Source organism: Mastomys coucha, unplaced genomic scaffold (genome assembly GCF_008632895.1).
Source record: "Mastomys coucha isolate ucsf_1 unplaced genomic scaffold, UCSF_Mcou_1 pScaffold21, whole genome shotgun sequence".
NCBI lineage: Eukaryota > Metazoa > Chordata > Mammalia > Rodentia > Muridae > Mastomys > Mastomys coucha.
The window spans coordinates 42,749,728-42,777,326 of record NW_022196904.1 but is presented as its reverse complement, the minus strand read 5'-3'; the positions used below and the strand labels follow the sequence as shown (position 1 = coordinate 42,777,326).

The 27,599-nt window shown below is 38.7% G+C and overlaps 1 protein-coding gene across 4 annotated transcripts in view; it reads right to left on the bottom strand.

Moving 5' to 3' along the window:
* Gas2 (growth arrest specific 2) overlaps nucleotides 1-27,599 on the bottom strand; it is a 133,049-nt gene that overhangs the window by 83,889 nt on the left and 21,561 nt on the right. For 3 of the 4 annotated variants that reach the window (XM_031386799.1, XM_031386800.1, XM_031386801.1), the window contains 2 exons: nucleotides 19,599-19,763; nucleotides 7,253-7,374 (listed from right to left, as the gene is read on the bottom strand). In XM_031386799.1, coding sequence (XP_031242659.1) covers nucleotides 7,253-7,374; nucleotides 19,599-19,746 — 270 coding nt within the window. In that variant the 5' untranslated portion in view covers nucleotides 19,747-19,763. Of the gene's footprint in view, nucleotides 1-7,252; nucleotides 7,375-19,598; nucleotides 19,764-26,660; nucleotides 26,835-27,599 lie in introns of those variants that run through there. The other variant, XM_031386802.1, reaches the window with a different exon arrangement.

Here is a 27,599-nt window from a genome sequence, read left to right as displayed (position 1 = left end):
CTAGAAACAGAGTTATAGACAGTTGTAAGCCACCATTTAGAAAATCACTATGGGTCCACTGGAAGAAAAGCCACTGCTCTTAATCACTGAGCCATTATCTCTCTGGGCCCTGCCATCACTGAATTTTATGTGTCTTTATACTCTGTTCTAACCTGCCTGTATCCTGTATAATATCTGACAAAAGTAGATAAATAGATACCTAATATGAAATATGAACATTAAGGGCATATATATTGAAACACATAACTATTTTTAAATTCCTTGTGTATGTAAGAATATCTATTGCCAGGCAGTGGTGGCACACACCTTTAATGCCAGCACTTGGGAGGCAGAGGCAGGCAGATTTCTGAGTTTGAGGCCAGCCTGGTCTACAGAGTGAGTTCTAGGACTGCCAGGGCTAAACAGAGAAATCCTGTCTCAAAAAAAAAAAAAAAAAAAAAAAAAAAAAAAACATAAAAAAAATATCTATACTGAAAATGTCAGTTCCAAGTGCCCCTCACCCATGTCAAACTGGTTCCCCTTCTCTCCCCAAACAGCCCCGGCTTCTGCTTTCAGGAGACATGTTCTATTTCCTTCTCTTTTTCTCCTCCATTCATGATCTCTTACTTCCCTCTCCTGGCAGTTTTCTAGTTTCATGACCTGTAAATACCATACACATGCACATACACACGTGTGGGAGCACGTGCGCACACACACACACACGTGCATACTCCTCTAATCTAGGTAATGGCCACTCTTGCATAGCTTCTATTTTTGCACCTCAATCTGCACATGTAGCCCATATTAAGTCTAAAATATTCAGGTGACTGGTACTGAAAACATGTCAGACTCATTTGCACACTCTTCTTAAACCCCACAATGGGACAATACCATGTAAGTTCTCTCTGAGCTCCATCATGCCATCTCTTGGTAAGACAGTCAGGATAGAAATCCTCCCAGTAAGAAAGCACTGAGCCAGCAAGCAGCTCCCTGGATTGACCATAGTCAGAAATTAGAAATGCATGAAGAAAGAATTTTAATTTATTGGAAAAGTATTTACTTTACTTTTACAATACTTTTACTTTATAAATCTTGAGAAATTGGAGTTTATCACTACTTTTTCTACTCTTATTATTTTCTCTTTGCCTTAACCCACAAAATTTATTTCCACATGTTTTCATCCTTCCAGATCATCATGGTTCACTTTCTGTTTGTTTAATCCTGGTATTTCACATATTGAACAATAAAGTTTTAAATCTAAAATTACTTTATCTGGTTTTGTTTTTGTTTTTGTTTTTCTGGTGTTTTGTTTTGTTTTACGCTAAGCAAGCCTATAAGGAACATCCCTCCATGGTCTCTGCATCAGCTCCTGCTTACTGACCTGCTTGAGTTCCAGTCCTGACTCCCTTTGGTGATGAACAGCAATTAGGAAGTAAGCTGAATAAACCCTTTCCTACCCATGGTCATGATGTTTGTGCAGGAATAGAAACCCTGACTAAGACAAATTGATCTAAGGTGTCACATACACTAGTTAAGTTCTCTTCAACCTAGCTAAGAGTATATACATGCACATAATTAGAAATGAGAAGGCTCTATGCCCCAGTGTAGGGGAATGCCAGGGCCAGGAAGCAGGAGAGGGTGGGTTGGTGAGTAAGGGGGGTAGGGAATAGGGGATTTTTCCGGAGGGGAAACTGGGAAAGGGGATATCATTTGAAATATAAGTAAAGAAATATCTAATAAAAAAGAAGTGAGTAACTCTAGTTTAATCACAGTTGAGAGTTCTGGGTTTTTGTTTTTTAATATCATCTACTGCTGTGACTGGTAGGAAAAGGCACAGTAAATATCCATGGAACCTGAACAGTTTAAATGTCCAGATCAGGCATGCAAGGATCCTCCTCTTTACTGGAGATGCCAAGCTTGGGCACTGAACTAAAGTCAGAAAGTAGTATACAATTGAATCAACAACAATGTGGGTTCCTCTTTTGTTTGAGTTTCACCCTAGTAGGAGGACATTAGGAGGCTAGGAAGATGCCTCAGTAAGCAAAACTTTCAGCACAAACCAAAGCAGGTATGAAAAGTTCTCAGTCTATGCACAAACATTAAATCTCTAAATTGCCTACGATATCTAAGCTTGCTTTCAAGTATTAAGAGCATGGAATAACTCTTAACAGAGATACGCTCCCATGTATTTTATTTATTTATTTATTTATTTATTTTTAGTTTCTTTTTTCTTTTTATTTTTTATGTGGGCAACTTTGAATGTTTTGAATTAGTTTTAGTTTGGGTGCTTGTTTGGAATAGCCGTCAGGTATCTGGATTCTAAGTGTTCCTTTTCTTCCTGTCACTGCCAGCATTACTTAGAGCCACCCGTGAAACTGAATGAAGCTCTAGAGAGATATAGACTTTCTTGTGAGGATTTCTTCATACTGAAGCATGGAGAGTCGTGATACTTGAATACCGATGAGAGAGCTTCTCATGATACTTAACTGCTGGTCATGGAGATACATGCCTGTAGTTCAGCACTCCAAAGGATAAGGCAGACAGATGAGAAGTTCAAAGCCAGCTAGAGATTTCTAAGAGGGCATCATCTACACAGCTGCCTTCTTAACCATGAACATAGCAGATTTCATGTACTTGCTCAGAGATGCTTACACAGCTGTAAAACTGTGTAAACCATTAATCTGAAAAAGTATATAAAAATAATGCTTGGAAAATGAGAAGATAGAATTAAAGATAGGAGAAGAAATCCCTAAGGGCTTTCTGGTATGCTCTCATTATTTAATTCCAAGGAGAAGCTGACCAGGTCATCTATTGTAACTGTCATTGTTACTAAATTTAGTATGAAATGTATGATAGTCACCATACACACAGATACCTACACACACACACACACACAAATATTCACATACAGAAACATATACAGACACACATACATACACTAACATATGCGTTATACATACATGTACACACATTTAGACAAACACATACAGTCACATACACATATATGTGCACAGACATACAAAAACATAGACATAGCCACTAATTACACACATACACAGTACACATTAAAAAACACACATGCAAACATACACACATAGCACACATAAATACATATAGCATACATATACAGAGACAAAAACACAAACATATATACAGGTACATACATGTAACTAGAAACACATAGACACACACAAACACTGACATACACATATATACACACACACTCATACACAGACACACAAACAAAAAGAAACACACATTGATATACAGATATATACATAGAGATACATACACTCACACACTTATACACCCAGACACAGACATGCACACACACATATAGAGACTCATTTTTATATCACATATACAAATGCATACAAGCACACAGGACATACAGAGAGACATAACACAAACAAACACAGAAGAGACATAATGCTGTAGTACAACTATTACTTATAGACAATTGAAAGGCTCTTTTCCCTCTGGGAAAGATTCACATTCCCATATTACACATAATAATATAATAGTATAATATATATTATATATGTTGCTAAAACTCATGTTTTAGTAAATTATACTTTAATATAGACTTAGATTGAATAGTAACAAAATGTTGTACAATCTTAAGCAATCTATTTCCCTCTCTTCCCTTTCCCTCCCTGTATCCTTCCCCTCTCTGGGATAAGGTCTCATGTAGCGCATGCTAGCCTTGAACTCTGTACACAACGAGGATGCCCATGAACTCCTTACCCTACTGCCTCCAGTTTTCAAGGGTTGGGATGGCAGGTGTGCACTAGTGTGCCCCAGCTCTCCTATGTGACAGTTTACACTATGGAGGAAAACTGGATTGAAAATCAGCTTGACAAAAACATATTTATGAATAATAATGGCCACTGTGATAATGACCATTTTGAATTTTAGCTTTTGAAAATGCTGTATTATTCACACAGCCAAGTATATGCTATTTTGACTTCAGAAGTCATTGTGAAATATATAAATTCTGTCAAAGAGATAAAAGAAAATTGTGTGTGCCAAGTGGCCTCAGATGAATTTGGGCATTCAAGCACCAGAAACGAAGCAATACTACATTTTACTCTTCTCTTTAAAAATCAGAGTTATATTTGTAGACTAAAATAAGTTTGTCACAGCCACAGTAAAATTTACATCATATTTAACTAAAAACACTGGGACTAAGAAGATCCAGATGTTATAAAATCTCACTGCAGTTCTTGTGAACTTGCAATTGTCTCCATTTTGTTATATTTGTATATAGTTTTATTATAGAAACAGAAGCTTTAGAAGAACGCTGCATTGTAAAGTTCTTGGTCTCAGCAGTGCGCACAGTGTCTGAGCACTGCCGTGAAGACTAGGGCGAATGGCTATAGATGTGGTCGCAGAGGCTGTTATGCTAAATATGGATATTTACAAAAGACTAATTTTCTCCTAGTTAATCTAAAATATTCACTAAGGGTCTGTTAACCCTCATTCATATAAGGAAGGGATGTAGATGGAGTGGCATAACTTTAATGAAAATATACTTAAAAATGATAATGGCCACAATAATAGTAACCACTTTGATTTTTCAACTTTTAAAATGATGCATTTTTCACACAGCAAGGTATATACTGCTTACCAAGATCTCTTAATTACAAGACTACAGTAATTAGTACTAATTCCAAATTAGAGATGAAAACTAAGCATCAGACACAGCCAATTAACAACTAGTACAAGCCTATCTTACACCTCACTGGTACAGAATTACAACTCTATGGATCTTTGCTTCTGGCTTGAAAAGACATCTTCCAAAACAAACAAACTGACAGAACTATACAATAATTTTTGCAAAGTAGTTTTCCTCTGTGTGATCCTGAACTTGCCCTTTGGCCTTTCTGTTCCTAACAACAATAAAAATGGATGCTAGCGACATCTCCAAATATAGTGGCAATGTCATTTTTCTCTTTGCTAATTGCTTTAAAGTTTTTGTACAAACTGGACTTCTTTCAGGAAAATACTCTCTCTTTGCCAAAATAAATGAAAGCGGGCTGGTGAGATGGCTCAGTGGGTAAGAACACTGACTGCTCTCCTGAAGGTCATGAGTTCAAATCCCAGCAACCACATGGTGGCTCACAACTACCCTTAATGAGATCCAACGCCCTCTTCTGGTGCGTCTGAAGACAGCTACAGTGTACTTATTCATAATAATAAATAAATCTAAAAAAGAAAACAAAATAAATGAAGGTCTGTCCCATTGCAGTGGAGATGACTGCATAAAGACAAGTGTCTGCTAGTAAGCATTATATGAAGCTCTTTCCACACTGCAACAAGGGCATCAAGAACTAGACTTGGAAGGGTGTGTGTGCTCCATCCTTGGCAACTGCCAGAGGAGCTGTGCACATCTCTTGGAGTCTTTGACCTTCCAATCAAGGGAGAAAATGGAAAAAGAAAATGCATGCAGCACAGAGCATGGGTCTCCTGGGTAGCTTTTGAGAAATGCATCCAGGAAGCATCCCATAGGGAAGCAGGCTGCAGGTCAGAAAGGGATTCCAGTCTATTTCTTAACAATAGCCATGTGCTACTCATGGTAATGGAGTTTGGAAGGCACTGGGTTAACTGACAGCATCACAGAACTGCTCTGAAGAACAACAACTGAGCCTCAGAGTTGGTGGAGTACACAATAATATGAACACTGTCATAAAATTTAAAAATGCCATAGTGAAATCCATTGATATGCATACTCAACATATACTAATAAAAATTTAAAAGAAAACCCTAAACAATAAAGATATATTTACATATGTATAAAAACAAAATATATCAAAACTAAGTGCCTGATGATAAACACACACATGCCCTGTACCTCTGCCCTACTACAGGTTCAGGAACCATTTATAATCTGTGTGTGTCTTCCCCTTTTAAGCTGTCTTCAACATCTTTTGAACTTTGTTTTTTCTTCTTTAATTATATATTAAAGTTAGAAAAACTATTATCTATCTTGTTTACTCAAAATTACTGAGTATGGTATTTTCCCAATATGCTGGTGACAGCTAAAAAGATTAGAATAAGACTCAAAAAGAAATTGAGCAAACAAAAGGTACAATAATTTACCTAAAGTTACGTTAATCAATGATACTACTTACTAAAATACACAAAAATAACATTTCAGATACATTGCATTACACTATATTACATTACACCAGTATTCCAAACCTTTGTGCTTGATTTATTTTATTGCCCAGTGATACAGTTATATCTGCACTGTTTTTCGATAGTGTTTCAGATGTAGGCAGTTTACAGACATTGCCCTCTTAGAACAGCATCTGTTTTCCATAAGCTTTCACTTAATTACACTTATTGAAAGGAGTATGTAATTTATATAATTAAAAAGAAGATTACATGTTCCCTAGTTACAAACTAGCTTCAGTACTCAGTTGTTACCGCAGACCTTCATGCATCCATCCATTCACACCCAATTCTGACACAGACCTCTAGCTATAAGTCACTGTAGAAATACCTGATTTTAGCAGGGCTGTCTTCACAGAGACCCTAGCTGCAGGGATACCCGTCTTTTACCAGTGTCTTCTGCATGGGTAGCCTCCACACAGGAGTCTCCATCTCTTAACAATATCTTCTGCATAGAGACAATCACTGCAGGTGTATGTGATCCAGGAGTGTCTTCTGCATGGAGACCCTCCGCAGAGGAATACCTGCCTCTCAGCAGTGCCTTCTGCATGGGAACTTTCCACACAGGAGTATCTGCCTCACAGCAGTGACTTCTGCATTGGGACTTTCTATACAGAAGTACCCACCTCTCAGCAGTGCCTTCTGCAGGAGAACTTTCTACAGAGGAGTATCCATCTCTAGCAGTATTTTCTGCACTGGGAAACTTCCATAAAGGAGTATCCATTTCTCAAAAGTACATTCTGTATGGGGACCCTCCACACAGGAGTACCTGCCTCTCATCAGTGTCCTCTGCATGGGGACCATCCACACAGGAGTACCTGCCTCTCATCAGTGTCCTCTGCATGGGGACCCTCCACACAGGAGTACCCAAATCTCAGCAAGGTCCTCTGCATGGGGACCATCCACACAGAAATACCTGCCTCTCATCAGTCTTCTTCATGCACACCATCCACACAGGAGTACCTGCCTCTCATCAGTCTTCTTCATGCACACCATCCACACTGGAGTACCTGCCTCTCATCAGTGTCCTCTGCATGGGGACCATCCACACAGGAGTACCCAAATCTCAGCAGCGTCTTCTCTATGGAGACTTTACCTTGGCAGGCTTGTTGGCATCCATGCTCTCTTTGAATTTCTCCTGCACAGTTGCTGCAAGCTGACAGAGCAAGGCACCATTATCCAACTTCTCCATGAAAGTTTCTGCTGTTATCTCTTTCCCTGAAATAACACAAAAGAGAATTACAAAAACATTTTCTTTCCCTAGCTCAGACATCAGATTCACACTAAAGAACATTATTTCATTAGAAGCATCTTCTATTCATTCTCAGTGAATTCACTGAAATTGCCCCAAGCATTGTTGCTGTAGCATTTTATGTTTTCATTTCATGGTTGGAACCTTAATACTTTATATGCATTCTAGCTGTACAAAAATTGTATTTCACTTTAATTTGACAAATGCTATCTTGGATAAAACATTCTCACCATTTAGCAACTGGAAAAAATGAAAACCAGTCAATGAAACTCAAAGAACTAGCCTTCACAGGGATTCTATATTAACATAAATAACAAAAGAAAATGAAATATATTAGATATAAATGCATGTGGTCTCTCTGCATGTAAAGAGGTCTCATCCTTGGTAGCCTCTTCAATTATTTCGGCCTACAAAATAGAACTGGTATGTAATATGTCATTATGTCATTATAACAACAACAGCTCAATTGCTAGAGTACATGCCTAGCATGTGCAAAAGCAGAAGTTCACTCCCTAGCAACACATATGAAAATCCTTATGAGGTGGCACACAACCACAACCAAAGCATTCAAGTGGAAGACGCAGGAGAGTCAGTAGCTCAAGGTCATCCTGGGCTACGTTTCAAGCTGAAAGCCAGCCTGGCGTACATGGGTCCCTTTTGAAAAATAACAAAGACAACAATAACAACAAAATCAAAACAAAAAATTATTTTGTTTTGATGGCTCAGCTGTAAAGTGTGTGACATGCAAGCATGAAGACCTGAGTTCAGAGCCCCAGCAGGTGGGCAAGAGGGAGGGAGGGAGGGCAGAGAAAAGGCAGGCAGGCAGGCAGGCAGGCAGGCAGGCAGACAGACAGACAGACAGACAGACAAAGAAAGAGGCTTGTAGAATTCTGGGGTACAGGTTTGCAACTCTGGCACTTAGGAGCTAAAGACAAGAGGCCCTCTGGACTTTGCTAGTATTGGTTTAACTGAGTCAGTGGCTCTGGGTTCAATGAGACAGCCCATCTGAAAAATATGGTGGAAGGCAACTGAGGGATACATCGAATGTGGATCTGACCTTCATAAGCTTAAGCTTAGGCAAACACAACATATAAACCACCATATAGGCACACACACACACCCCTTTTTGTTCTCTTTAAGGAGAACAACAGTACAGAAACAAATGACCACTGAGAACCCCAACAAGAAAGCCACTAAACCTCATCTAAACTACACCAAATCTCATCTCTATACTCTATGAATCTGTTATTCTAGATCAAGATTCAGATAAGAGTGTTACAAAAGATAAACTCTAAGTAAAAAAAAGAACTATTAGAGCATTGCCCTTCTGAGCACAGCCTTGAGATGGCAGTTGGGTCCAGAGCTCAGCTTTGCTCCTCCCTCCCCACAAGGACCCTCACCATGTCAGCCCAGCTCTTAGAAGCTTATGGTCCTCAAAAATCACCTCTGTACTTGACCAGATCCCAGTTAGTCACTTACTTTTCTGAGATGATACCAGACTATATTTTCTTTCTCCTTTTCCTCTTTATTTTTAGATAACTTTACTGAGATCAACTCCATAGCCTTTCTCATTTGACCTTTTATAAATTCTGTGCACATATTCAGACACGTATAATCATTATCAAAATTTCAGAACATTTTAATCATATCATAAGCAATTCAACACCCTTTAGCTGCATTGATCCCCCAACCACGTAACTATAGGTAGCACTTGTGTCTTGTCACAGCTACCACAAGGCAACTTTCCCAGGCCCTCCTCCCCTTTGCTCTGGTCCTCATTTTCAGTCATCTGGGTTGTTTGTTTGTTTGTTTGTCCATTTGCTTGTTTGTTCTTGGGTTTTGGGCACTTTTTTTCTGCCTTGATTTCCCAAAACTTTAAAGTCACAAAGCCTGTTGATTCAAGCGGTCTCTTTTGCCCACCCCATCATGGTCTGATGGCTATCATGATGACAAAAGGCATGGGGATTGTTTCCTGGGTGTGGACTCCCTTTCTTCACTCAGACAGACATCTTTACTGGGCACTATCGATCTCATCTCTATCTTGGAAAACGTATGTATACAATTCATCCCAATATCCAATGGGCTCATGTGATGCCTCTGATCATTTGTTTATCCTGGCCTAATTCCATCTCCTACTCTGCTTCCTGGAACTGATTTCTCAGGGCTTACTACTCTCTTCTATATAGTCATTCTCATAAATAGCTTCTGTTTGGGGTGTATATCAAACATTTTCTTCCTTTATAAATTACATGTTTTGTATAAAGCTCTGGTTTCCTCAATATGATATAAACCTCTTGAGATTCGTCTTTTTAAATCTCCTATAGGACTGGGATTTAGCTTGGTGGGTACAGTGCTTGCCTGGTGTATTCAAAGCCCTGGGCCCCCTACTGAGCACTGCAAACAACAGGCTTAGAGCTGTATGGCTATAATCCCAGCACTCAGAAGGGACAGGCAGCAGGACCAGTTCCTGGTCAAGGCCTTATGTACAAATAAGTACAATTTTTAAATGAAATCTCCTACAGAGGTAAACATTTTATGATTCCTGTGATAGGCACCGGATAAATGCAATCAGCAAGCATGTGAATTAACAAATAAAACGTCTAGAAAGCCTTGACAAAACATTGGGGCTCACATCGGCTTATTTTCTTAAAAGTGTAGGGGATGCAACTCCATGGACACTTAAATATAGCCCACGTAAGTCACAGAAAAACCACTGATTTACACTTACTCTATCCAATGTTTGCATTTCTTTTTTTAAAAAATCTGTTTGAAATGATGTTATGCAATGTGCATGTCTGTGTGTGTCTATGTGTGTGTGTCTGTGTGTATGTGTCTGTGTCTATGTGTGTGTGTGGCTGTGTGTGTGTCTGTGTGTCTGTGTCTGTGTATGCCTGTGTGTGTATCTGTATGTGTGCCTGTGTGTGTGCCTGTGTGTATATGTGTCTGTGTGTATATGTGTCTCTGTGTGTGTGTATATGTGTCTGTGTGCGTGTCTGTGTGTCTGTGTATGTGTGTCTGTGTGTGTGTGTGCCTGTGTATGTGTGTCTGTGTGTGTGCATGTACATGTGTGTGTGTGTGTCTGTGTGTGCGTGTGTGCATGCACTTGTGCCGTGGGGAGTATAGAGAGGGGAAAGGAGTTAGTTCTTGTGTTCTCTTTTTCCCTGCTGAGTAGCTCACTTGCTAGCCTCTGGCGAGGATAATGACTTCTGCAGGTGACAGAGCAGCAGTGACGTAAGTGCAGACCCCAGAGGTTCTCCTGTGCAGGCTGCTTTGACTTCAGAAGTGTATTGAGTTCAGTCAGCTCAGAAAGGAGGATAGGAGTCTTGAAACACAAAAAGCCAGCAGGAGAGATTGAATGCTGTGCTCCTAATGTCAGTTCAATGAAGAGAACATTATCTTGAAAGCAGCCATGGCACATTAATACCAAAAATAGTTGCCTAAAATTGTCAATTTATTGTGATTTGTTTAAATATCACGATAAACTTTACACCAAGTCCTTAACTGATTTTGTTGAGTGGTTCCTTTTATAAATTGCAAAGATATTTTGCCTCTGGAAGGAGCTCGATATGTTAAACTCCACAGCAATTTTATGATTCCTCTTCATATTTTCAAGTGACTAGATGATTATAATAAGTTGAAAAGAATTTTTAATAATAAAAAGAAAATTAGTTTTCATTAAAGAGCCATCAGAAATTTGGCCAGAGTTACACTTTTCACTTGATTTTCCTTGGATCTCACAAATGTCCATTGTCCTGCCCTCTATCAACACTTGAAAAACTTTATACTGAACATCTGTAACCAATGAAGAATATATTAGGTGTCAGCTTTCAATTCTGTGTATTTTATAGCTTAGAAAGGTGGGGGTTTTGGCTAAAACACAGACTGTTATATACTTTATAGTTGAAATAGACTGCCTCAAATGAAGGAAAAATGCAAGACTGAAAAGTTCTATTTAAAAAATTCTTTATATGGAATATATTTTCCATCAAAATATTAAGTCATTAAATATATATTTTCAATGTACTATATAATTGTAAGAAGTCAGTTATAATGGCTTTATGGAATGATTCACTTCTTGACTTACATTCCACACATATCACTAACAGCATTTAAGGAAAAGGCAGAGTATAATGCCAGTTGAATTTAGCCAAGACATATCCATAAGAGCAGGCTGTGAAGAATGAATTACAATTCCTTAAGTAAAATTAACATGTAATTAATGACTTCTGCTTCACAAATCAGGTCTTCCTTATTGTGTTAGGCAACTTCACATATCAGATTATAAAGCATACACAAGTGTATTTAGAGTCTGGTCATTGCCACATTCTCAGCCCTGCCTTTCCCATATCTTACTTAGCATGTATAGAGAATCAAGAATACTAGACAGGTACCACTAAACCATCTCGGATTACCAGATAAATCAGCCCATAAATGCCATGGGCATGAAGATCAACCCAAGGTGCTCTGATCTTGAAGTCATATAATTATTTTCTACATCCACAGTACTGAACTCTGATTTTACATCCTTTCAGTAATGCTTGATAGCTGACTGGTACAGTGACCAAGGCATTTGATTGAGTAACACAGTAGTCACTGGCCCTTATAGCCTTTATAGGCTAAATGAACAAATTTAGCATCAGCCTCAGGATTTTTAAGGAGGAATTGGATAACTAAAATCAGCATGAGTGTGCATCAGTAAATATCTACCAAATTATGTTTGACATAGCTTATATAAAGACTGGATATCCGTCTATAAAATATTTAGACTGGCATTATCTCAGGGTAGGGGCAAAGATACATTTATCTTCTATTGGAGTGAGAACAGAGTTTGTCCCCAAAAGTTAGTAATACTGGATTCCCAAAGGTAAGACTATATGTAATATTCACATTTGACATTTGGACACAATGTATCAAGCATATGAGCACATTTGTATGTTACTTCTCACAGTACTACAGAGTGTATGTTACAACTTACCTTTAAAAAAAATCCACACAATTAGCACATAGCCCTTTGACCCAGGCATCCCAGGTTCAAAGTCTATGCACTCAGCCATTCGGCTTGACAATTTCAATATTTACCGAACATATAGTGACTATTTCCTACAGCAGACCATTATCTCAAATGAAAATGTTATTGTTCTGTTTCCTTATATAGAAGTTTTATAGAAGGCTTGTTAGAAATTGATAATCTTGGGACTGTGAGATGAACAGAAACCCTGGAACATAGCTGAGAAGATTGTGCAGCCATGTTCTCATATCTGCTTTGGAACATGGCAGAAGAAAGCTGGTATAGTGTCAATGTCTGAAGATAATTCTGATGCTACAGTATCAAACTCTAATCCCTCTGCACCTTCAACTTCAATTTATTTTTCATTTCTAGAGGACTCAAACATAACTCATTTTCTAGTGCAATCCAAATTACTCAGCATTTTTGACAATGATTTACCTTACCTCAAATTACTTGGTATTTTGAGACTGAATTTTCAGAGTATGATATAGGAAGTGACTCATGATATCAGAACTCCAGACCAGGACCTGTTACATGCCGACTCACAGGTCTACCACACATTTAAATCAGAGATGGCAAAGGGGTTGTGTTACAAGAACTGCTTTCAAACAACAAACACACAGACTGCTCTGAAGGGCAGAATCAGAAGAACATAAACCTGTGCCTATACACATCTACACTAACAAAGCACATGACTGCCCATGGAGTTTTATTGTCTTACACTAAGAACATGAAGATATGAGAAGATGAGAACCCCAATGAAAAGTTGCCCTGCAGTAGGAAGAATCTCCTGTCCCTAGCTTATTAAACAACAGCTGTATTTGATAGCACTGGCTCCAAAAGACAGATGTTTCCTTTTTTTTCTTTTGAGACAGGGTTTCTCATTGTAACAGCCCTGGCTGTCCTAGAATTTGCTTTGTAAACCAAGTTGGCCTTGAACACAGAGATCACAGAGATCACAGAGATCAGCCCACCACTATCTCCCAAGTGTTGGGACTAAAGGCATATGAGGCCACATCTTGTGAAAATTGAAGTAAATTTTTAGAAATAACTGAAAAATTCAAGCACATCACTCATGTTAAGTTGAAAACTGATAAATTTTCTTTTCTATGCATGTAGAAGATCAGAAAATGGAACTTGTCAGACTATCAACTATCGACGCATTTTCTAAATATAAGTAAAATCAATTCAACATAACTTAGCTTTGGTGAAAACAGAGGGTAATTTCTAGGTCGATATAAACACACAAGTCTTCATCTTGAAGACCTACAACCATCAAGAAAAACATCAACTCCTTCCAGTGTTTAATAAGTCTTCCTTTAAAATACCATGCCAGTAGCTTCAGTATCACAGAACAAAACTAATAGAGAAATTATAGTTTTTATACTATGTAAAAACCCATGTGACACAAACATTTTGTTACTATATTTGACTCAGCCAGACGAATTCAATCCTCAGAAGTCCACTACCAATCACAGAGCTAGATGTACTTAATTCTACATTATGGATAACTGCAGCAACCTAGGGCTATTCATTTACTGACATTCTTTATGCTCCAACCAATAATTAAAAATTTCCTCAAGATTTGCTGGCATAAGCTTTTAGTGTTGTGGCATCTTCTAGAGATATAAACAATGAGTGAGTGATACTTGGTTCCGAGTTAAAAGGACCGAGTCAACGGCTTACAGTACAGACAGAACATGTGTGTTTAATGTAGATCACACCTGTCGGTAATGGGTAACAGGGACCACCATGTAAGAAGCAGTCCAGCACACACTCTTACTGAAGATGGTAGAACATTCATGGCCCAGCTCAGAATTTGCTAAGTGTTTAACATATGCTACTCCACAGCCCCAGCTACAATCTGAAAATGTAGCAGACCTACACAGAGTATTTCCTGTAAGATGCTCCAAACACAGTGACCTCTTCACAAGTCATGTTGCTTACTTCAACTAGCAAACATCCCACAAGATAGCCAGTATTAATACATAAGCTGAGAGTGACTAACGGTCACTACTGTATCTTCACCTCTATGTCTAGAACTCTAAAATGGTATTTAAAATATCACATATCACATTGGAGACATAAATGTGAATATTCATCTGTCAGCAAAACATGCATTCTCTTATCCATCAGAACATTTTTTTCGGTCTTTAGAGAACCTGAAAATAAACTATCCATTAAAAAGTCCATCTTGAATTGACAGCTTATGTATAGGATCAGAAATATCCAAGTTTAATCACCAATTATCCTTTAAAAAGTACATTTTTAAAGTTACATTTTAAACAAGATAACTAAAATGGGATCATCAAAGATCTCTGCAAGTATGATCCCATAAGAACAAGAATCTAGAAACTTAACATTTCTTTCCCACTCAAGAATTTAGTGCTTAGTATAGAAACAGGACCAATATGGAGACTGCCACCAGGACAGTTCTATGGTATAAGCACAAAGAAGCTAAAATCTGAGAGACAGCACTATACAGCAAAATATGCAAATATTACTCAGATGGTAAAAAGATGATTTTAAAACACTTATTTATCCTCTCCCTCCCCCTCTCCCTTTCCCTCTCTCCTTCTCCCTCTCTTTCTGCCCCTCTCTCCCTCTCTCCTTCTCCCTCTCTTTCTGCCCCTCTTTCCCTCTCTCCTTTTCCCTCTCTCCCTCTCTCTCTGCCCCTCTCTCCTTCTCCCTCTCTCCCTCTCTCTCTGCTCCTCTCTCCTTCTCCCCCTCTCTCTCCCTCTACCTCTCTCTTTGTGTATGTGTGTATGTGTGTATGTGTCTGTGTGCTTGTATGAGTTTATGTGTATCATGTGTGTGATGCCCACAGACGCCAAAAGAAGACAACATATCCCCTGGTACTAGAGTTACAGATGGGTTTAAGCTGCCTGCTATGAGTACTGAGAACCAACCCAGGTCCTCTGCTAAAGCAGTAAGTGTACTAAGCCTCTGAGCACTCCCTCCACAATAACAAATCATTTTACATTTTCACTTCCAAATCAAGTGCACACTGGGAGTTGCTACTACATGTGTGAAAGCCACCTTCAAACAAAGCTATTCACGTGTTCATTTCTCATTACTATTCAAAAAATGTTTATTTTTCCTATCTCTACATGTTTTACCATTTAAAACAGTTTCAAATGTTTAGACTCCTTTCCAAATTATCATTGATAGTGTTTCCTTGAGGTCTAGTCTCTGTCTACCTGGGGTGAGTTCCAGTCCATTGAAAGATAATACTCAATAACTACATTTTTTTTAATCCTTTTAGGATCCCTTGTCTGGAAAGTTTCATAAACTATCAATTTCATTCACTACAACTACTAATAAATACTTAACAAGATAATCTGCTTATTCTTTAAAAAATTATCCATTATATATTTACTTTGCTTACATATGTATTTTGTTGACCTAAACTGCCCAACCCAAAGCTCCAGAATCAGATTTCTTGGAAACTTAGATTTTAGGAGCTGGAAAGGTTATTAAAGAACATCTCCAACTCTTTCATTTATAGTTGAGGACACCAAGCCCAGAACAGATAGCTGAGTGACTCTGGGCATGTTTCCTACCAGTGGAACAGCCAGAAGCTGAAGCCAGGTCTCCTGATGCCCAGAAAGGAGCCAGGTCTCCTGATTTCTAACCCAAGGATCTTTCCATTACACACACTGACTGTTCTTTGAGGCTGTACTAGGCTGCTCACGCCAATCAAACTACTTTGAGAATGATCACATTGGTTAAACAGAACACTTTGATGACCTAGTCACCCAACACTAGGTCACGCCTGTGTAATCGGGATATGGTGTACTCACTCCCATTCCTCCTGTCCTAACATCTCCATGGCCCTTTGTTAATCACACTATTGATTACAATCAGTACAACTTTTTTCAAGACAGTATATGATTTAGCCCCCAACAAGTCTTTTTAAAAAAAAAATAACAATTTAACTGGACTTTATAAATGGAACAGCAACTTATATAACATTAACTATGATCCAGGCACTATACAAAGTGCTAGAGCCCATGCTCATAGGACTCATCCAGCTCCTTTTGGGTATTTGAGCTCTGGGTCAGTATTGATTCCAGCATAGCAGACACCTTCATACAGCCGATTCATTATCATTGCAAGCTCCACAAAAAAGAAAGGAGCGAGACATAATCAGGAAAACTCATCTGGCTCACCTAATGTTTCACCAAGTTTATGTGACCTCTGAGTATGTATCATTATAGTTATTAAAATCCAAATCATTATTATAATAACTATTCTAACTTTTCTGCTGGGTGACTGTTTAACCACCAGCTGGCTGATTTACAATGTGCTTTCTTAACTATTCCAACCCATGAAATAGGCAGAAATTTTCTGAGAAAACTGAGGCTCCAAGATGAATGGTCTGTCCAGATGACAGGGCCAGGCTTGGAACCTAGGTTTGTCTGCTTTGGCCTCACTGCTGTCATATCTGTACTAGTTAGCAGAGTATTGATTCCTATAATTGGAACATTAGAAAGTTAACTGATAGATTCTCTAGAAGGCCCTCTGCCCCTCCTCAAAACCTGTACCTTTGTTTACATATAGCTATTCACTAGCACATCTTTTATTGGCTGCTCTTTCAGAGGACCTGTGTTTGATTCTCTGCACCCATATGGAAACTCACAACTGTCCAGTTCAACAGGATCCAAAGCCCTCTTCTGGCCTCTGGGGCCACTATACACACACTGTACACGCATGGTGCATAGACATATATGCAAGCAAAACACTCACGTGCATAAGATAAAAATAAGCAAAATCTTAAAAAAAAAAAAAAAAGAAAGAAATTTCAGCATATGTACCTTGCATGGGTGAACAACACTTCTGCCAGAAGATAATGACTAATAAATGAAAATGTCAGTGCTAGGCTTGGGAACCCTCCCTATGAGTTACTGATCAGTGATACCCTAGAGGTCCATTAAACAAATAGACCACTGTCACAGCTCTTGAGTTGTCCACCAAAACTAGAGAGTAAACTTTATTGCTGAAGAGACAACATACTGGCTAGTTTTCATAGTCCTAGAAGGTGCTATGAAGCCTGATGGGAGAAAAAGCCATCAATGGTATCATATTGCAGTGAACCTTGGATGCTACTGTATCAACCTGTCCGATAGCATGTGCTCACTGCTGCTCAGTAGTAGCACAAGGGTAATTGGTAACCAACTGCTTTTGGATTGGATTTGATGCCTTTTGCACAGGAGGGAATTCACGCCTGGTACTGAAAGCCTGGGCAAAAACATATGGCTTAGGAGGTCATAGGCCCCAGGGGGAACCTACCTTTGTTGCCTTCCTAAGTGTTGTTAAACCACCTCTCGAAAGTTTGTTTCTTTACAAGAATTAGTGCTGTCCTCAACCTAACTAGAGATGCTTGACTCTGCAGTGGGCAGTAGTCAACGCAGACTCCTAACTGGTCACAGAAGCGAGAACAAGTGACTGTTGAGTGCTTAGTCCTAAATGGGACATCTAACAATCTGTCTCCACAAGTCTCAGGGAACATTCCAGAAGAGGGGACAGAAAGAATGGAAAGACAAATGGGGAAGAGCATGGGAAATGCTATCTCCTGGGCGTGACATGGCCATTGTACTCATGAACTCACTACAGCTGTGGCCGCCTGCCTATGATCAAGCCAACAAGACCAGACAGCAATTCCAGGAGACAGAACGAGGTGGGCTCCATGGGTGACAAAGAATGTAAAAAGAAAGAAAAAAAAGAAAGGAAAGGGGAGGACATAAAGTGAGGAGAGGGACTAGAGGAAGGAGCCTAGTGGAAGCTGGGTGGGTAGGATCAAGATACATTGTTTACATTTGTAAAATTGTAAAAAATAAATAAGACACTATTTTAAAAACTGGAAAAAAATTTCTGTGTCACAGTTCCAATGACAACTTGCATCTGTAGCAGATGACTAGACATATAGTAGTCATTAGTTAGGCCTGGTAGGACAAAAGCAAGGGAGGCACCAACTGCCTGTTTAATGAAGTTAGTGGGGAATTACTACCAAGTACAAGTCTCTTCCTCCTTTTAGAGATAGTCCCACGGTGGAGTGGGGGACCTTGCTTGTAGGGAACGGGTTCTGAGAACCTTTCTGAGGGTATATTTTCTATATTGTCACATAGTTGTTTTGGTTGAACCACGAAGTTAGTCAAGATAGGGTGTTTATGATGAAGAAAAAAGCAAGTAGCTCCCCATAGACAAAGACTTTTAAATATAGCATATAAGTATAAAAGCCAGGAAGCAGAGAAAAACTCTGCAAGAGGTAAATGGGTTCTTAGCCTCTGCTAGATTTCAGCCAGAGGGATGCAGCCCAGAAGCCCCATCTTCCTAGCTGGAAAGTGAAGCCTGCAGCTTGCAGGACTGCTTCAGTAATAAAACTGTGCAGTCCATCCTCTAAGCTAACCACAAAACACCACCCAAGCTCTCCCTGTTCCACAGTTCAATCCTACATCCCAAAAACTGTAAGGTCCTAATGTGGTGGCTCACTCTTCTTGTCTGGGAAAATCTGGTACTGGGGAGGCTATAGCTAAATATATGATGAGCCTTTAATTGTGCAAATCTGTACCCTTCATTGTTGCACTTTGATCCTTGAAATTCATCAGACAAAAGAAAAGACACCATTAGCATGTACTATTATTTTTCTCAACAATGATACTTTTCCAAAAATGTATATTAAAAAATAAAAATAAAAAACAGAATTTAGTTCAAAGCTAAATTCCTCCAGTCAGCCCACTTGGACAAAGCATGGGTATTCTCCCTGAGTTCCTGCACTCAGCAGCTTTGGAAGGTATGATGTAAAAGTAGGGCAAGAAAGACCATTTTAGAAGCAGATTTCACAGAGCCTGCAGCTTGAACCAAAGCACAGGTCAAAGTGGTCAGCTGCAAACCAGAGTCAGAAATAAATCAGACCAGAGCAGGAACAGTATAAGCGACCTGATTGCAGGTTTCCACATTCCAGTGCAGGATGAAGCAATATGAAACACAGCTAGCGTGAGAGGCACTGGGAAATTCATTTAAATTTCCACAGGCTTCAATTTCCCAGATGAAAAATCCTAATAAAGAAGGCCTTTCTTTCCCAGGTATGGTCACATGCTTGGGAGAAGGACACTCTGAGAGGAGGTAAAATATACAAGACATTGTTATCTTTGCTCACAAAGTGATATCTTATAACCTTACCTAATAGATTGGTTAGCCACAAGGCCAAGTCTTCTTTCATTGGCAGCAAATTAGCTTCATGTCTGCTGGCCAGCCACTGGCTGTACTGATGCATATCAGACAGGCCAGGTCCACTGCGAACCTTGGGGCTCAGGGCAGTGCACATCATTTATCCACTCCTAACACCTAGTGTGGAGACAAAAGAGCAATAGCTTTTTATACAAGTTAAAATTTAAAAACTTCTACCACCATGACATTGTAATGAGCCTTAACCACGGGTTTTTGTGATGTCAGCTCAAGTTATTAATTATTAAACCCAGGAGAAAATATTTGCTTTGTTCATCCAGCTCTCTTTTAGCCAGCCATTTGGTAACAGAAACGATCAAAGGTCAAAGAGAAAATCAAACAATAAATGCTTAGTTCATGTAAAACAATGTATTTGGGGAGGGCCAGCTTTGAGAGGAAGAAACCTAGTAAAATGTAGCTAAATGGAGATTTCTGTGTTTGATATTTTTTAAGCCAGAGATTTCCACAGAATTTGAGTGGTGAACACAGACATTGATGGTACACACATGATTTCTAGGAAGCACATGGGGCTGTTGGAAGGACTTTACCTAAAGGATTAAGCACAGCATGCAATTGGGTGGTGATGGCCCAACTCATTCAAGGACACACAATTAAAACACCAAGTACTGGGTAGGAGAGGAAGGGTATTCACAGAGTCTCCCCCACCACTCTAAAAATCACAGGAGACCAAACTGAGAAGGAAAGAGCAGTATAAGTAATCTAACTCCGTGGCATCACAGTAGAGTTAGGATAAGATCTTGTTCTTCAAACCTCAAGAACTCTTTACAGAAAGACACAGTCTGACAGGATGCATTAGTGGAGAACGCTGTTCTTGCATCCACTGCCTCTGGTGGCCTCTGTTCTGCTTTCCCTTACTCCGAATCTTCCTTATTTTAGTTATACAGATTGAATTTTGTTTATAATCAGTTTAGAGTAGAAGTATGTTAATGTTTTCCATCTAAAATAGGAGTGGCAGAGAAAGAATTTGCTTCTCATATTGGATACCCCGTGTTAATACACAGCACAAAAATAAATAAATAAATAAGTAAATAAATAAGATTATTTCATGGCCTGATCACTTCATAGCATAAGCCTCTATTTGAATCATAAAGCATTCAAATAAATATTTTAAGCTATATAAATAAACTTAAGTATTTAAATACTTACGTTGACCTTAAGTATATCACCTTTGTCTATTTTTTTTTTCAAGACAGAGTCACAAGTAACCCAGGGTAGCCCCAAAATGCTATGTAGCTGATGGTGGCCTTGTCCTCCTGATTCTTCTGTCCCACCTCCTGAACTCTGGGATTACAGATGTGGCCCACCATACTGGTATATGAAACTCTGGTAAATAATCCCAGAGCCTTTTGCATGCTAGGCAAGTACTCTACCCCTCTAGCCCCTCTGTGAATTATTTGTAGAACCTGATGCTATATAAATAAAATAAATATATTGAAGCAGTTTTTTATCTGATATAAAATGATTTCTGAAGTGAAGCACTAGGAAGGTGACCTGTGTTTACTGCAACTTGCCATAGGTTACAAGACAATCAAATAAGAACTACAATGTTGCTGCTGTTTATTCTCTCCCAGTTAATAATGGCATTGCTCAGGGTTTCCCTAATTGTCTGTGATTAAATATCAAAAACAAAAACCACCTGAAATATTTTCAATACCAATTCTTTTAAAATTATGTTTATTCCAGCATAACAATACCTCTGTCTATAGCTGATCAGGATCCAACAAGATGGTTAGCCTGTCAACACATATGCAATCAATCATACATCTAAGCACATGAGTCACACATTTAAATTGAAATCTTAAAAGGGTTACCTCTAAAATGTCTTCCTTCTCAAGACACAATCTCTCCCACTACTTCCCTGAAAGTGAGATATGGTCTCAAAGTAACTCTACCCTCAACCTTTTGTGTGCCCAGTGACTCTCATTGATGCTTCAGAGCCCTGTGTCACTCTACAAAGGCAAGAAGACGCCTCGGGTTCTGAAGCTCATTGTCCAGTACAGAATCCATCAGGGGATCACTTACAGTGAGCCTACTGGCATGTAACAGTTCCAGCGAGGCAGGGAGACAACAATCCTTCCCCTCAACACTTCTCAACAGTGGAGTTGTTATTTTCCTTGACAGTAGCACCTTTATTTCTCATGCAATCTCTCTTGTGTTTCACAAGAAATGAAACCCAAACTATCTCCTAATATGGACAGATGAATTAACTAAAATCAGTAAGGTTAATTACGCTAATTTTATTTTAAAACTTTGTACATAACCACAATTTTAGTAAAGATGGTCAATGAAAATGGGGTCATGTTTTCCCAGAGGCTTAATTGGTAATTCAAATACTAGAAAGATTAAATAATTAAACTATGACAAATACAGAGAGATATAAAGACAAAGGTACTTTCACAGATAGAACTTCTCTAAGTCCGGTCTAAAAGGAAGAAAGCTGGGCAATCTAATTTCTTTCCATATTTTCTTATTTCTCTCCAATTATTTTCCATATTTGAAATCACAACTACACTGGGCATCACTCAGTGGGTTTTCTTAAACTCTCTACACCTATGCTTTAGAATTGACTAAAATCAGATAGTCGACAGAAATGGACCCAGTAGAAGAAAAAAAAAAATACAGAGTCTGAGGAATGCACCACATAATGAAGCAGACTCTCACTGAAATGATTGAACTGTAAAGAGGGAAAGAAGGAAAGGGAAAAGGAAGAAAATGGAGGGAGGGAGGGGAGGAGGGAGAGGGAGGGAAGGAGGGAGAAAGGAAGAAGGGAAGGAGGAAAGGGACTGAAGGAGGGAGGGAGGGAGGAAGGAAGGAGAAAGGAAGAAGGGAAGGAAGGAAGGGACTGAGGGAGGGAGGGAGGAAGGACACAGACAGGGAGGGAAGGGAAGGAAGAAGGAAAGGAGGGAGAAAAAGAAAAGGGCAGAACTTGGAGGTACAGGAAGAGGACAAGGGGGAGGGGAAAACAGGATATGTTAATAGGAAATTAAGGTGATCTAAGTATATTGAATACATGCGAAAATGTTATAATGAAATATATTACTTTTACAATTAATAAATGATAAAAATGAAAAATAAAGATAGGAATTTCTTAGTAAACACACCTACTTCAACTTTTAATTATTCTTAAAAAGTTCATACTAGTAAATAAAAAGATAAGTATGGAATTTGATCCTTATATAATTTGTAATAAATGTTGCTGTATGTATAAATGAACTCAGGTCTTAAAGAAAAACTAAGGAAAATATCATGCTAGTTCTTTGGAACACATTTAAAGTTTCCAAGACTACAAAACCTGTTAGTAGTAAATTCAAATCCAGGATATAAAATCATCAATGAGACACTGAACAGAGGAGTGTCAGGATAAGGAGAAAAAGTTTTCATATCGAAACAATGAAAGACATTTTCAATAAAATGTATGTAATTCAAAGAGTTAAAAGACCAATCAATACCTTTGCTAAATATTAAAGTCAACCAACTGGAAAGGGTAAGACCTCAAATATGCATATGAATTCACTAAATTGGAGCTCCTGCAAGCTTTCTGGATCTAAATGTGGGTAACTGAACTGTCAGGACTTGGAATGAATAAAAATAAACCTGAAAGGGAAAAACATGCAGAAATGTACACAAAATCCTTCAAAGATTGCGTGTTTTCCCTGTCTTTCCATGGGAAAGATGACTCTGGAATTGCAATTATGGATGCGATGAGACTTGGACAAAGCCGAGGGAAGGAAGAAAGAAAGTTAATGAGCCTGAAAGTTAAACATCGCATTAAAGAATGTCTAGCCCATTACTCCAGAACGCAGCTGAAAACATAGATTTTGCTCTGACTGGGAAAAAAAATTCTTCCATCCTCCTAGAGGTGCGCTTTGATTATTGTCAAATGGTTTCTCTTATGTCTAGAAGACTGACATGAGATAAAACATATTTTCATATATCTATATAACACAATATTATATAGAAAACAAATTGTGAAGAACAAACAGAAGCACAACTTTAGTCATACTACTCTCATCTTCTGAGAGATTCCACGAGGAATGCTAATGAAGAGATCCAATATAGGAGATGAGATCCAGCATCCAAAGGTGAAACTACTGCTCAGCGAACTAGCCATTGAGAAACTGTACATGTCATGGGACTTTACTTGAATCTGAGTCTCGTGTTGTAAACTGTGGACCTAAGCTTTCAAAAATGATTGTGAAGATTCAACATTTATGATGTTACTTGGCCTATATTTCAAGTTCAATGCATTCTATATGCAATCTAAATTATCATCACCAGAAAATGTGCCAAATCAAAGCATGCAATGACTTCTTTTGGAAAGAAATTCTATAGTATTTTCCTAAATATCAATCATTAATATGAAAAGAGAGAAGAGAAGGAGTATGAATGAACACTGCATAACACTAAAGCTCCAACATTCTCTTCATGTTGAGATCTCCATCCAAGATTAAGTGTATAATTTTAATTATATGCAGCAAGATGGATAGTTTATATGGGGTTAAAGATGGTAACAGAGAATATCGTATTTTGATGTCAGTTAGGAATCATAAGCTATAACTATGACAATATTCTGCATTCACTGAAACACACAGGTGCCTATAGCTACTACCCAAACTTTTCTGTCTCTCTTTCACCCTCCACTCCTCTCATCTCCTTAAAAATAAAACAAAACCAGAGAAACCCTGTCTCAAAAAAACAAAAAACAAAACAAAACAAAAAACAAGACAAAACAACAACAAAAAAACACTAAAAGAAGTAAACTTCAAAAGACATGCAGCCCACTGTCCTACCTTTAGACCCAATCTTAGCTCTCTTCTACAATGTTGACCTCACTTCTAACCATTAAGTTTTAAATGTTAAAAGTACCAAACAATGCAGATACAAAACAAAGATTATAGGTCACTAACCCAACTCTATCTTTTAAAATTAAAAACAAAATGAATGTGACAATCCAAAACTCTTCCAAAATCTGGCAGGAGAAATGTCATTTTGATCTATACTAAACTGAGGACTTTATTGTCCTGTGACTTATTTTAACCAACCAGTAATATCTCTGGAAGATATAGCTTCTCAACCAATGTTCTGAATGCGATATCCTTTTGCTGCCACTTTTTCCTTTTATTAAAAACAGATTTGTCACACAATAAAACCTGACTACATATCTCCCCTCCTTCTCCTCTTCCCAGTTACTTCACACTTCCTCTCCTGTTCATACCCACTACTTTTCTGTCTCTCACTAGAACACTGTTATTATTGGCTTGTATTTTAATTTGGTTTGATTCTGTAGCCCAGTCTGTGCCAACTCATTGTGTAGCCCATCTTGGCCTAAAATCTAAAGTGTTCCTGCCTCAGTCTCCCAGGTGCTGAGATCATGTCTTTACCTCTATTCTAAGTTATAAATATGAAACCTCAATTCAAGAGCCTAATCAGAAAATAAAGTCCACAATTTAAACATAAAAGTAGTCTCAGATATTGCAATGGAGCTATAACCTCTGTCAGGAACCAAATCAAAATAAACTGAAAATTATCAGGCAAAATAACACACAGCTTTAGTTATATAACTGGAGAGTAGACTCAAAAAGCCCATGGAAAAGTTGAGAAGTAAAATTCTCAAATACTCCTAAGAGATTGGTGGCCTGGGAAGATATTTTGCCCAAAGTAACGTGGTATTCGCACAGTCATTAAACCTCTAAACCTTCCTTATACCCAGTCTTTGTTGCTAACTCTTTAGGTATCTTTCTTACTAATAGCCAGACAGTGACTTATCTTGTATAAAACAATCACACACACACACACACACACACACACACACACACACACACACACACAACATGCATATACACACGCATAATTCTTTCTCAAAACAAAATATTTCTGGCAGTTGAGATTTCTTACAAGTCATTGTTCTAAAATTCCTACTTAATTATTCTTCCAGACAGTGTAGCACTGACTTTTAGACCTCTGCCAGATTAAGCTGAGACACAATTTGAGTAGAAAACCATCTAAAGTCATTATGTGGAAATTCTTATGGCTCACATCAAAAGCTTATGTAACTCAATTTGGCAAGCCCTTAATTCATGAGAAGATTTGCATATTTTTCATAATACAAAAATTATATTTTAACTCAAATGTAGCAATGAACTATCAGAATTCTACATTTTCTTCAGATATATATGCAACACATAAATATATTTGTGTGCAATATTATCTATGTATACATGTGTGTGTGTGTGTGTGTGTATGTGTGTGGGGGGGTATGTATTTCACATAACGAAAAAGGGACAGAAACATCTCGGGTGAATTGCCCTGAAAGCATCTAGTACAGGAAGTTACCAAGCACTCAGCCTACCTTGGCAGGAGATACTTCTGCTCTCCCTCCTGTTCTTTCCTCTAGTCTAACAACATTGATGGGGACACTTCTGTGAGAGTTCAAGAAAAATTAAATAAGTCGGCTCTTCTTTGGGACACTATCACAGTCACAAAACCACAAAAATAAGACTACAATTTCTACAGAAATTTCAATCAAAACTTCCTAGAAACCAGTTAGAAGCACACCAGATATTTTAACCAGCTAAGGTCTTCACAGGGCTCTGTGACCCGGCCCTCCACTTCTGAAACATAGCTCCAAAAGGCATGTTCCTACAGACTAAATTAAGCCCTGAAACTTTGCCACATCTTCAAACTCATAAAGTTTAACTAATATTTGGTACCAAGCTTGGTGCCATGCTAGAAAACTTGGGGAGAAGGGCCAATCACAAGTCCTTTGACTCTGGTGAATTCTGCCATGTAGATTTTTTTTCCCCAGCAAAGCACATTCCACTGCACACAGTAGGATGCTTGTCGATAAAATGAAGAAATATACATAAAGCTCAGTGGCACGGAGATGAAATCCAAGCTATCGTTCCTGGTCAGAAACTTCTCAGGCAGCCCTCACCATAGGTTCTAAGGTACATGGTCAAGGCACTGTGGCCCAGTCTTGGTTCCTCCGGTTCTTACCTTCTCTTAGGCAGTCAGAACCTGAACACCCATGTTGGAAAGGACGACCACCACACTCTCCACAGCTAGAGCAGGGCATTCCTTGAAGAAGGGCTCATTGATAGATGCCAAAGACAAGCTAGGCAAATCAAACGCGAGCTGTAGTTACGAGCACAGAACTAAGAAGTTGGTTGGGAAAAGCAGCAATGAGCACAGGGTTTGTTCTCAGCCCTGCCTCTCAGAGTCTCTTGGGACAGGTGGGAAGGAAAGAAAGGAGGACTTCCTGTGCCTGGCAGGATGCTCCCAACCTGTCTGAGCCTTTATTTAACACCATGAGGCCAAATGAGTGTCCCTCTGAACACAGGATCTTATTTCCTCTGTATAAAATCTCTTATGAACAAGCCATCAAGCTTTGTTAGAGAGGTTTGGGGTGGTGGGCAGGGGGTCGATAAAAATAAAGATGAAGATAAAGAAAATGGAAAAAACAAAGACTGTAATTTAAAAATAGTAATTGGTAGGAAAAAAAAAAACAACACCCCACCTCTATGTGTATTAGAATACAGAAAACAGTATGTTGGGGGCTGAGTTTGCTCCCATTCTAATCCCACACTAGGAACTCACTCAGGATGTCTGGACCAAGTCAATTCTTTAGAGTTGATATAATTTAATTTTCCAGGGTAATTAATGCAAAAAAAAAAAAAATAAGTTGGCTCCTTTGCTCCCTAAACAGTTTCAGACTTCAGTCATTTCAGGCTGGGCTAAAATGAAACATCACGTCGAAATACAAAATTATTGATAAATTTAACGTTTGTTCACACACAGAAGAAAGTTCAACTCTACCCAATTCTTTCACCAAAACAGTCACCCCTAATTGCATCACGACCTCTCCTTCCTCTGCACCCATTAAGTCAAATGATCAGGAAGTGTGAATAAGACCGCCAAGCTCCCCCCCCCCCCCCC